The sequence below is a fragment of the Aythya fuligula genome, chromosome 21 (genome assembly GCF_009819795.1).
Source record: "Aythya fuligula isolate bAytFul2 chromosome 21, bAytFul2.pri, whole genome shotgun sequence".
NCBI classification, from domain to species: domain Eukaryota; kingdom Metazoa; phylum Chordata; class Aves; order Anseriformes; family Anatidae; genus Aythya; species Aythya fuligula.
In genome coordinates, this window is record NC_045579.1 from 7102467 (window position 1) to 7114851 (window position 12385).

General features: G+C 52.6%; 2 protein-coding genes across 2 annotated transcripts in view; one reads left to right on the forward strand and one right to left on the reverse strand.

Annotated features, from left to right (window-relative positions):
• Positions 1-110: 110 nt before the first annotated feature.
• On the reverse strand, positions 111-4019 carry TPRG1L (tumor protein p63 regulated 1 like). The gene is made up of 5 exons (XM_032201698.1): positions 3828-4019; positions 3635-3726; positions 2612-2788; positions 1864-2017; positions 111-1542 (listed from the first exon to the last, which is right to left on the reverse strand). Exons 1-5 carry the CDS (start codon positions 4017-4019, stop codon positions 1348-1350), a joined length of 810 nt encoding a protein of 269 aa, XP_032057589.1. The 3' UTR covers positions 111-1347.
• Positions 4020-6907: 2888 nt separating this feature from the next.
• Positions 6908-12385, forward strand: part of MEGF6 (multiple EGF like domains 6) — a 71949-nt gene continuing 66471 nt past the window's right edge. The window contains exons 1-3 of the mRNA XM_032201699.1: positions 6908-6993; positions 8431-8565; positions 11098-11207. Of these exons, the coding sequence (XP_032057590.1) occupies positions 6908-6993; positions 8431-8565; positions 11098-11207 (331 nt within the window). The remainder of the gene's footprint in view (positions 6994-8430; positions 8566-11097; positions 11208-12385) is intronic.

A 12385-nucleotide genomic window follows, 5' to 3' on the forward strand; every position in this document is an offset into this window, starting at 1 on the left:
AGTAGCCAGCCTATGATTCTTCAAGGGAAGGGACATTTACCAATTTGTTTTTTCTTCTCCTACTTAATTTGACAGACTCAGTCTCCACAAAATGAAGAACAGCAAACAAATTTAGTTGGCATTTAGCTTTATTGCAAGATAAAATAAATAGATACCTTAGAAAATGCATTGAGAGGGGCATGCAGCTTGTTGCATTCCATCATGATTTCAGCTTTATATAAATTTCAGAAATCCACATCTACTTTAAGTTCAAGAAAATACCACTACAGCACTTACTCAGTATTGCAGTTATGCAGACAAATGCCCTGATAGAGCAGCGTATAGAAGGTCCTACGCAATGGCAAAGCTTGTTACAGTAACCTCAGGAGTAATTCTAGTTTTAGTATCTCTTGCTCCTGAAATGCAGTACTAGAGAGGGTAAGTGCAAGAATGAATGAATCAAGACTGACACACAGTGCTTAAATTCTTATGTATTAGGAAGTCCTGTACTGCTGCTGTCCCAAACCACAGTAAATTTAGGAAAAATTACAAAATATAAATCTAATCAAAGTAGAATTACTTTAAGTTATAAAACTGTTCCTGTAAATAATAACTTTGAAGGCAAATGTGTTTGAGGCTTTTGGCAACACTCTCAAGATAGTCTTCATTCTATGGTTGCAGCAAGAAAACACAAACTGGCAAGTTAGACTCAATTAAGAAGGAACTATTTTTACAAAAAGCTAATACATTCAGCCATATCCATCAGTTTACAAAGTAATGGTTCGTGTACACTGCTCTGCTTCTGAGCAGATGGGGCAGTGCAGCTTAACAAAACTTGCTGACTGTTTTGCTAAAGAATGACTGACACAGCTTTCAAAATTCTTAACAGGCATTAATCAAAATGCTAAGATTACTGTAACTGAGGCACTAATACCGCTTTAAACAGTCATAAGCACGCCACATGATTTGACACTGTATAGGGCACTAATATGGCATGAACGTGCTGCAGTGCCTTGGAGATCTGTAGAGTGCAGCAGAAATCAATCGCATGGAATTAACAGGGAAGAACATGTAGTTAGAAGTAACGACTGCTCGCTGGCCCTGTGTAAGACCCAATAAGAACTGTAAATTAGATACAGAATACGAGAGTGACACCACCTTGTGTCCACTTCAGGTTAAGCTGGCTTGTGCATTCTAGTGATTTCCTTAACAACCAGGGCTTCCTGGGACTGATTAGTTCTACAACCACCCCCTTTTGTTCCTCTAACTTTTCCCCTTTGATTATCAAATATTCTGCCACAGTGTGCACTCTCCCCAGGAGACTAATATAAAATCACCTTCCCTTGAAAAGATTAAATGCAATGAATTTTAAAATCCAATTTTGCCTCTTGTCATGGAGTAGCCAAGTTTGGCTTCATTGTTGATGAAGGACATCAATCCCAGGTAGGTTTCGATCAGGAGAGGACGCTCCAGCACTAGCACACCATTAGCCCTTCCTGGCAATGGACACTCCTTGTGGGCCTTCTTCACAGCTTGAATTAGCTGGGTCTTAAAGTTTTCCAACTGAAAGAAAAAAAAAACAAACACCAAGATGTTTTTCCATTGTTTTAAAAAGCGTTAAGCTTTCACAGGCAAAGAGCTGCTGATGTTGAAGTTTAAAGCATTAACACTACAGCTGTAGTTGTGATGGACCTTGCATGTCATAATCTTTACTGTCTGACATTTAACATGGAGAATGGGGAGACAGCTTGCAGCTCTAAGTTCTGTCTTTGATTTAGCTGCTTCTGTTTGATTTACCTGCTGTGTCTTTTCAAAAATAATCTAAGTAGTATCCAGCCTATGATACCAAGAAGCCATCTAGAATAGGAGAGGCGATTTCCTTACTAGGCAGAGGGACGTGATCTTCTCATCAGCATCTGCCATGGGATGTTCGGTGAAGGTGGCGTACGGGACGCTTGTGGACCACGGGTTCCATCGGCTGATGAAGGAGGCACGGCTTTGCTTGTCCCACTGAATGCGAACCCCAATGCCTTCTCGCCTGATGTGGAGGACAGCAGAATTGACACAGAATTGTTTTAGTCTTTGCAGTGAGTTTAATTAGAGGCATACCTTCTGAAAGTCCTACTTAAAACTGGCAGCTAAACTGTTTGGTAATATGCTTTTCTCTAGGAAAGTGATAAAATAATTAAACTTTAAATAATTCCATCCCTGAAACACGTAAGGAGACGTTCAGCTAAGTGCAAAAAGGTAAAGCTGATGAGACATCTAGGACACAAAGGCTAAGCCATATTGTCTGCAGTGACCTACACTTCAGTATGACCTGACCTTTACTCCTGGCTTTCTAATACTGCTCCGGTGCTGCTGCTGCTCACTGTGTTATCTAATGGCAATGAACTTCTCCCACATCTACTGGTCTTGTCCTGGAGCAACTTGCTTTTAATGCAACTAGTAAGTGTCCAAGCAAGACTGCAGCTACTCTGGTCTTCCAATGAAGTTTCAGTAACTGTACATAAAATAAACGAGTTAATACCAGCAAGAGGAAGAATTCTCAAAAGGTGCCCAATGTTTAAAACCACAGGTTGTCAGCCCAAGCTACTTAGGGTAATGCCACAATATTACTGCATCAACTTACTTGTTTAGAGATTTAGGTGGGAACTCAAACTCTCCTACAGAGATTGTATCAACTGCATTGAGTGAGATCCTCGTCACGTGCTGGCACTGCAGGCTGATGAAGTCGTATTTACAGATCAGAAGGGACCGGTCTGTGATGAGCACGAGACGCTCCTTCTCGTTGTTCCAGTGGTCAATTCTGGGAAGGTAACGAGAGCGAGCCTTAGGGGTCTTCTTGGCTGTTGCCACGTTGCTTGGTGTTGCCACATTTACTAAATCAATAACTGCATTTGTGCAAGGACAGGGTAGAGAAATAGTCTTCTGTAACTGTGGTGTGACTTAAAATTTTCATCTGGAAGCGCATCTGCACACCCAAATCGTCAGTTTCTTCACGTTTAACACAAGATCTTACCTTTCCCTGCATGTTTTGCCACACTACCTTCTTGAACCACCACAGCTGAGACAACTTCATCCTCAGGGCATCTAAAGCTGCTCCTACTTTCACTCTGAGGGCGATGAAATCAGCATTCAAACTTGACACCTACTAGAGCTTATTTTTACCGCTTTGACTGTCTTACAAAAATTAACAAACTTTGCTTCACCAGGAACAGAAATGTAAAGCTGACGAGCCCACGATTATTCTCATGGTGCAATGGTGAATTACAGCCAGGGGCTGCACAGAGCCTCTCTGGGGGACAGGGCACGCTCCCTGCCGCCCCGAGGCGTGCCGTGGGGTACAGCCTGGAGCCGGCTGCTGCCTGCAATGGGGAAATTGGGGCCAAAAAATGGGAAATTGGGGCCAGGGAGTGAGGGCAGGGGGCTGGGATTTCGGGTCTGGGGGCTCAGAAATGGGGTCTGGGGGCTGGGATTTGGGGGCTGTGGGTTGCCTGCAGCCAGCAGCAGCTCCTGCCTGGCCCTCAGCCCCTCACATTCCGTCCCCCCCCGTTCAGCTCCGCTCACCGGCGAGGGGCCGGGCCCCCTGTACCCCATCGCCCCCCCCCCCAGCCCCCTTTTACCCCCCATTTTCCCCCCCCAGCCCCCTTACTCCGCCAGCAGCCACACGCTCTGCACCTCCCCGTCCTCGGCGGGTGTCAGCACGGCGCGGATCTCCCCCACCGCCTGCTCCACGGCTCCGGGCTGCGGGGAGAGCAACGGGACGGGGGCGGTGAGGCGATGGGGGGGGAAATTTGGGGAAATTTGGGAAAAGGGGGGGGGTGGGTGCCGGGGCCGGGCCCTACCCGGAACACGAAGAAGTCCCGCAGGCGGCCGCGGCGGGTGGCGGTGCGCACGGGGAGCGGCCTCAGGCTCTGCCGGGCCGGGGGCGCCGGGGGTCCGCGGGGGGACAGCGGCACCGGGGCCGCCACCCCCAGCACGGCCGCGGGGCCGCAGCCCCCCGGGGGGCCGCCCGCGGCATCGCCCAGCGCCAACATGGCGGGGGAGGGGCGGGGCTGAGGGGGGGCGGGGCGAACAGGGGGCGGGGCTGAGGGGAGGGAGCCGGGGAGGGGGCGGGGCTTGGGGGAGGGTTAGGGTTAGGGTTGGAGTTAGGGTTGGGGTTGGATTTAGGGTCAGGGGTTGGAGTTAGGGTTGGGGTTGGATTTAGGGTTGGGGTTTAATTTAGGGTTGGGGTTGGAGTTAGGGCTGGGGTTGGAGATAGGGTCAAGGGTTAGGGTTAGATTTAGGGTTTGGCTTGGATTTAGGGTCAGGGGTTAGATTTAGGGTTAGGGTTGGAGTTAGGGTTGGGGTAGGGGTTAGGGTTAGGTTTAGATTTAGGGTTGGGATTAGGGTTAGATTTAGGGTTAGGGTCAGGGGTTAGATTTAGGGTCAAGGGTTAGTTTTAGGGTTAGATTTAGTGTTGGGATTAGATTTAGGGTTAGGATTAGTGGCTAGATTTAGTGTTGGGGTTGGATTTAGGGTTAGGGTTAGGGGTCAGATTTAGGGTTGGGGTTGCTTTAGGTTCAGGGGTTAGATTTAGGATTAGATTTAGGGTCAGGGATTAGATTTAGGGTTAGGGTTATATTTAGCATTAGGGTTTTGGTTCAGGTTAGGGTTTGGGTTAGAAAGGTTAAGGTTTGGGTTAGATTTAGGGTTAATATTTGGCTTAGGTTTACGTTTACGGCTAGGATTCAGGTTAGGTTTAGGGTTAGGGTTCATCTTCACATCTGGCCTTGGGTTCAGGTTTTGCTTTTGGTTTTTGTTTATGTTTGGGGTAGGGGTAGGGGTAAGGTTTGGGGTGGCCACACTGGCAGTGGTGTCATAGTCACCGAGCAGGGCTTGCACCGGTCCAGGCCCTCGCCCACTCCTGGTGCTGAGGACACGGGGCAGGGGCGCAGATTGTGGCCGTGACCCCACTGCCCAGAGGCACAGCAAGGGGCAGCTGCAAGCTGGAGCCCCAAAGCTGGAGCCCCGGCAGCAAAGGTGAAATGATGCGGGGGAACCACTGGCAAGTTCACGTTTGTGTTTCCCCAGCCTCTGTCTTTATTGCGGATATTATCTTGGCTCTTTTTAGAGCCCCGCTGCCTCCCTGACCTCCTGCCCGCAGCCCTCGCTCCCACGAGCACAGGGGGACAGCAAACCTCACCTGGAGAAGGGGCTTCGGAGGGCACCGCGGGGCTGGCTTACAGCAGCAAAGCCGCTGAGACTACCAAACCTCTCACCAGAATACATTATTTATTAATAAAACCTTCTTAAGGGCTGTCACAGCTCTCCTCCGTGCGGGTGTTTCTCAGAACTTGTGTTCCCCGCTGCCAGCCCGACGTGGCGCTTTGCTGCTCGGGTAGGAGGCTGCGGGTCCCGTCCTCTTCAGCGCTGCTCGGAGCAGAGCTGAGGTGCTACCTGCTGCTTCCTCTGCTTGTTTGTGAGGGGAAGAACGTGGGCTTGTGCGAGGATCATTGTGACCCTCGGAACAACTCTGCCTCGACAAGAGAACTGGAGGGATCCCCGGGTGGGAAGAGAGCTGCAGCGCTGCTGCCCCGCTGCTCCTTGCCTCCTGTGGTGCCGGTCAGCCCCATCCATCAGTCCTGGAAGGGAGGAGACAGAGCAGACTCCTGGCAGCTCTTCAGGCCTTGCTGTGTCTGCAAAGAGCAGTGGTAACTCCACTGATGCTCCTGGTAGGTTTTTGGGGTGAAGATGTTTGGAGGAGAGCGGAGCGGGGCTGGGGAGAGGGACCCCACTGCGAGCTGCCTGGGCTTGGGCAGGTCTGGGTCGTTCTGCAGTCACCCAGCTGCAGTAAAATCCGTGTCCTCCCCTCTTTTTCTGCTCTCCCCTTCAGAGCAGGGAGCTGTTTAATCCTGCTCCTCAGCTCCCTCTGCCCAGTGCCATCTCCCCGAGGCTCTGGTCCTTCAGCAGTGCCCTTCCAGCGCTGCGCCTTCCCCATGAGCCCCACACACAGAGCACGACTCCCTTGGGGAGAGAGCAGGGTTTTTTTTTTCTGTTGGAGTGTGTAGAAGGAATAAATCTTTGCAGGATGCGTTAGATTGGCTGGAAAGGGCTTTGGGATGGTGTGGATAGAAGTTGCCCTTGGTAGTAGTGCAAAGGGGCTGTCGGGGAAACAAACCCACAGCGTCCGCGCCGCGGTTCCGCAGGGTTCCCCCTCCTCTGGTGGGAGGGATTTGTGGCTGTCAGCGAGAGGAGAAAGGAGAGCGTGTGAGCGAGAGGAGCTAGACCTGGGAAAGCAGGAGGGAAGTTTGGCTGCTCGGTGGAAACGCCGGGGGGCTGCTGGCTCCGTCTCCGGGGGAGCGAGGAGAGAAGGCAGGATGGCCGCGGCCCCGCAGGTGGGCTGAGCGAGCTCACCGCCTGCTGCTGGGGCAGCCCTTGGGGTTTGGTGGCTGGGGGACACCCTGGGGAGCTCCCCGCTTCATCCATCCCCTGCTGGGTGCTGGGTACAGGCTGCCTGGCTGCGTGGCACGGGACCACAGAGCAGCAAAACCCCCATGGGGCTTCGCTGCTGGATGGGACCCGGCCCCAGCGAGCCCCCGGGGCTTTGCACCTTGCCGGGAAGCAGAGGCCAGAAGGAGAGGTCAGCCCCACGCTCCTTGCTGCTAGCAGACGGGTGCGAGGAGCCAGGTTTGGTTCTGGCAGCAGCCCAGCGGCGAGCTGCGTCCTGACCACGTCCCACGGACAGGGGAACCGTGCTGAGCCCGGCCCGACGGGAGGAAGCCTCCAGGAGCGATAAATCCGCCCGGCGGAGCCCAGCAGGGATCCCTGCGTGCCGGAGAGCATCGCCCGTCGAGGAACGAGGACCTGCTCGTGTGCTCCAGGTGCCCGCGAGGTTTCTGAGCTCCCACGGGCGGCACCTGGGGAGCAGAGAGGAGCCGGAGCCATGGAGCCTCCTGCGCTCGCCCTGTCCCTCATCCTCGCGCTGCGAATATCCTCGCTTGCTTCTGGGACCAAACTCCAACCCTACATGTGAGTAGATCCCGAGGGGATTTGTAGGGCAGGGGACTGCCAAGCGGAGGCTAAATGCAAGATTTTAAAATCAAGGGGGAAGGGAGGTGCAGGGAGGGGTTTTGGGGAGGGTTGTTTCGTGGTTCTTTATCCAGTACCAAATGAATTTAAAGTTAAAAGAAACTTAAAAGTCTGTACAGTCCCTGCTTGTAGAAGGTAATTCGCTGTCTTTGACTGAAGTGTTGCTATTGTGTGAGCACAAGAGCCGATTATTGTGCAAATAGTTTGACCTTTCCTCACAGAGCTGCTGTTTTATTGCACTTTGTGTCTCCTCGGTGCTTCTTTCCCCCCCTTTTCCCGTTACTCCAGGAGCACGTAGTCCTTTCTTTTTAATTGAATTTTACAGTTCCAGTTGGGTGTTAATCATTTAGCTTCTTTGGAAAACTTCCTCGTGAGCTTGGTCCCCTGCCAGCAGATGATCTCTGGATGCAGGGGTTGCTCTCATTCCTTTGGTAAATGAGCCCAGCGTTGCATGGTGCTGTCATGGCAAGCTGCTCCCCCCAAGGTTTTGGACATTTGGGTTTAGGAAAGGGGGAGCAGGGTCCTTTCCAGCAGCTTTGGCTCAGTTGCTTTTTCCCCCCATGTAAGGGATTTTGTGCCTCTGCTTTGACAAGCACTTTTAGGATTCTTGGACGAGGCACTGGAGACAAGATGTGTGCCAAAGCATCAGAGAAAAGAAAATGCCAGCAGCTGGAAGTGCTGCCCCTTCCCATGGGCACCGCTGACGATGCCTGCAGCACACAGACCCGCTCTTTGGGGACACAAAACCCTCCTTCACTGGGACAAATTGCACCAAGCATCGCTGCTGCCATGGTTTTGGAGACACAGAGGGCTCAGGGGCGAGGCATGTAGGTACCAGCAAAGGGAGGGGACAGCCAAGGGGAAAATGCCAGGGTCCCAGGGGCATTTCCAGGCTGGCTGCAGCGGTGTCACCGAGTGTCCCGGGGCAGTGAGATGCCAGCTGTGAACTCCAGTCTCCACCACCTCCCAGTTACTTGGTTCAACCTTTTATTTTTGTGGAAATGCACAGTCTCTTGCAGGGAGTCTGAAGCAATAGAAGCATTCCCAGGTAATGAATGGCCCCATAACATTAATTCAGGGACAAATATTCCCTTCTTTGTCCTTAGTTAAAACTCCTGACTGCTATTTGCTGAGGAAGAGCTAGGATTAGGAAAGAAATACAGCACAAAAGCTGCTTTCCTGCTGCCTTTTCTCCATCTTGTCTCCCACCTGTGAAACACCAGCTTGTGCTGTGCTCTTGACAGCTCTCCAGCATTTCCCCACGGCAGACACCGCACGTGGCCGGGGATCTTCCCGCTGTCCCTGGGGATGCCGTGGGGGCGGCGGAGCCAAATTCTGCCACAGCCACAGCCCCATGCCGCTGTCTCTCTGTGCCAGGCCACACGTCTGCGCGGAGCCGGAGCTGGCGCTGGTGGGGCGCCGGGAGCCCTGCGCCCGGGCGCACGCCCGCACGGTCAGGGTGTGGAGGCAGGACTGCGCGGGACGGAGCTGGTGCACGGGCTACGAGCGCAGGTAGGTGCTCTGCCATCACGTCCTCGTGCCATAGCGTCGTGCTGCTCGGTTGTAATACCACCGAGGAGCTCGTGCTGGTGCCGTGGGAGGGTGGTGTGGCTGCGTTTCTCCGTGCCGGAGAGGAGCCCGTTGGGCAGCCGCTGCCGGGCTCCACAAAGCCGTGCTTCAGCCCCCGCAGCCGAAAGCTGAGCAGCAAATTGCTGTGGTTGTTCAGATAATTGGGGGTTCGTTTCTGAGCTGGGAGGCAAGGAGGGGCTGCAGGGGGAGGAGATGTGCAGCAGTGTGACCCATCGCCTTTCCGTCCCTCCACGGCAGCCAAATGGCCGTGTCCCCCACCTCCCCCTGCCCTCCACCTGCTTTCCTGGCCTTGCTAAGCAGCTACAGGCCTTTACAATATCACAGTAATGATTTCAAAGAAGCGTCTTGGACTAGAGACAGCTTTTAAGTCTCGAATTCAGGAATTCTTCCTAACCTGTAATTGCTGGTAATTACCTCGGTGATGATATCTGTGCAGCAGGAGGAAGGGAGCGAACAGAGTCCGGCTTTTGGCTGTGTTTAAGAGAGGACTTTGAAATGAAAGGTGCCTCGGCTGCTGCCACTTCAAAGGCTGGGAGCTCTTCAGTCCCAGCCGTCCCTTTAGTCCTTTAATGTGCGTTTTTGACACTGTAAATCAAGGAACTGAAAGGAAAAAACCCTCTGTTGCACTTCATTATAAATACCAGAGCAGCCCCGTGCTAAAACTCGGTTCCTGCCAGAAGCAGGGAGGTGAAGCCTGGAGGTGCTGCAAGGCAGAGCGAGGTTTGGCCGTGGAGTTTTAAAAGCAAGGAGAATAAAAGGAATTGCAGCCAAGCTGCCCCAGGAGAGATTTTGCTCCCTGTCCCTCGGCTCTGGGGAGCTCCTGGGCCGTGCTTTTGGGGGCTCCTGGCAAAGCGATGCTTCTGCTGCCGGTTGTGCAGCCTCCCCAGCAGGCGGTGACTTTGCTTAGCCCCCGGTAACCAAACTGGGGGGTGACGGCGCTGTCCCTGGGGGCTGGAAGTAGATTTCCCAGCAGCAGGACACAGCAGGAGCTTTTAAGCCTGGGTTCCATTAGTTCTGGCTCATTCAACTCTGTCTGTGCCAGGGACTCCTGAAAACACAGAGGAAAACAGAAACGTCGATGATACTTTATCTGCTCTGCAGTTCTTTCCAGCCCACAGCATCCAGATACCCGCAGGCAGTCGGGGTTGTCAAAATATTTGCAGTTCCTTGAGAACCCCCAGGGGTGGCCGTGCCAGGTGGCGCTCACCCAGGCCGTGGAGGTGAGGTTGTTCGGGTGCTGCCGGGGGCAGAAAGCAGCCCAGGGCTCGTCCTGAGCTCTGCGGCCTCACCAGGTCCCTTAGACCTGAAAGGGTGAGAAAATTCCCTTCCTGCACACCAGATAACCCAGCTCCCTGGCCCATGAGAGACAGAACAAAGAAGGCTTCCTGTCACCACAAGGACATTTGCTTTTGTTTCTCGTATTCCTTATTTCTGACAGAGACTGGCTTTAGAGAGCCTGTGGTTTATCATATTTTTCTCCTGGAAGAAAAGTGAAGAATATTTTTTTCTTTCAGCCCTCTTGACCTAAATGTACCTACAAGTGTTCTCGTAGGTAGCATCGCAGAGCTGAGGAACATGTTCCTTTACCCACTTTCTCCTGATTTAAATAGGAAACAAGGGAATTGTTGAGGATAGAAGCATGCTGTGGTCGGTATTATTCTTTCTCCAAATTCTTGCAATGCCATTTTCTCATCATTTCTCAGCCTATGCAGGACAGGTGGAAGAGGCTGCTGGCTACCTCGCAGCCCTTCTGGATCACACTTTCCCCAATCCCACCAGCTCTGCCCCAGCCCCAGGACTTGTCCTTCTGGCACCCAGTGCCACAGTGCTAGCAGACCCTGCTGAGGGCATCCACATGGACCTGGGCCTGGTGCTGAGCTGCTCTGCTGCCCCAGTGACTGCACACTGCTGCTTCAGCTTCTCCTGGAACACGAGCATTGCCTTCGTAATTTGTCGACAGCTTGTACAAAAATTGGTATCTGCTGTCGTTTTCCTCAGCTGTGCTTCCATATGCTGGTTGGCACAGAAGGGGAGCTGAAGGTTTCCTTCGCGGGAATCCGTGGTTCACCCTTGTTTCGCTCTGTTTGTAGCAACATTCAGACAAAACCAAACAAGGAGAATGAGTTAGGATAAATATTTTGGGTGGACATGTACAGCACATCTGCTGTGCCAAATACTTGTTGTTGTTTGTCTGCTTTGCTTTGGTGGAGCAGTTTTCATGTTCTGCCAAGGAAGCTTTTTAAAATTCAGCTTCAAAAGTTTTATCTCTGTTTCAGTTTTCGCATACACACAACAGCAGAATTCCGGGAGGGGGAAGAAAAGTGTCGCTTTTATTTATTTATGTTCCAGATCAATCCCCGCTCTCCTGCCCCAGCCAGAGCTACGACCCCTGTTGCCTGCACCCCTGGTTCTGCAGAAATTAACACTGTCTGGGTTGTGTTTGCTCTGTTTCAGGACCGTGTACTACACGGGCTACAGGCAGGTGTACGAGGTGCGGTACCAGACGGCGTACAGGTGCTGCCCGGGGTGGTCCCAGCTCGCAGGCGATGCCGGCTGCCTGTACCGTAAGTACCCGTGGCTCCGGGTGCCGCCAGCGCTGTCCTTTTGGCTGAGGATGCTCATTTCAAGTCCCGTGCCTCCAGGAAATGCTGCAACAATGTCTTTAAAAGGAACTTTCTGTTGTTGTTTGTCTGTGTTTTTTAACTTTTTATTTATTTGAGTTGTGTGTCAGATTTTCCTCTGGCTCCCCAGCAAGCCCCGTGTTTGCTTTCCGTTTCTGCAGAATTTCCCCCTTGCAGCCTGAAAGGGTTGTCAGAGGCGCGCTCATTTATCCGGCTGCCAAACGCTATTAAACATTTAAAGCCCAAAGTGGTGATTTAAGTGGTGCTGTTGGCAGAAGCTCTGGAAAGCGATGATCCAAGTCCTGAGTGGACTTTTCATTACCCAGCCCCGTAATTGCTGCCTGTGTGACGGCGTGGCGGGGGCTCCTCTGCCCCCCGGTTGCTCAGCGTTTTGAGAGGCTTGTGTGCCGGGTCCCAGTTCTGCTGCTTTTAGGACTGACAGATCTTGAAAGCCCCCTGCTAGAGGTTGGAGGTCCCTGCGCTTCTTCCCTTCCATCTGCCTGCTGCTTTACCCTAAAGGTGAGCATTCAGGCCCGGGGGGACCAGCACAGGGCGCCTCAGCATCAGCCACGGAGCAGGAAGCGAGCTGCCAGCGTGGCTGAAATGGTGGCATGGGCAAGATTTGAGGCAAAGACACAGAACTTGAGCCTTTGGGATTCTGTGTTGGCTTGTGAGCTCTGGTGTAATTCGCTGCAGAGCAGGCGCAGAAGCATTTACCTCCCAGCTGTGCGGGGAAGCTGCCGTGTGTGTTCAGATTGGCATGAGTCAGGCTATGGATATGCAAATCTTCATATAAGTGACGATTCTGTGTTGCTATTGTTGAGGACAGAGGCAGCATTATCCTCACGGGCCGGATCCCTGCCTCCCACTGGGGCTTGGTGTGTGCGAGGGGGGCTGCGCTGCTCCCGCCTCCTCCTGCAGCTGCCTCCAGCTGGGCAATATTGAACCTCAAACTTCGCTTTGGAGAAGGTGAAAGCCAAATAAAATCTTCTGAATCAGACAAAGGTTTGTCTAGGTGTACCTGTAGTCAGATGTCACTGTCAAGGCAGAATCTCATGTGTTCCCCATGTCGGGGTCAGGCTCTGGAGGTGCTCTCCAGCCTGCACCGTGGATGAGCAGCT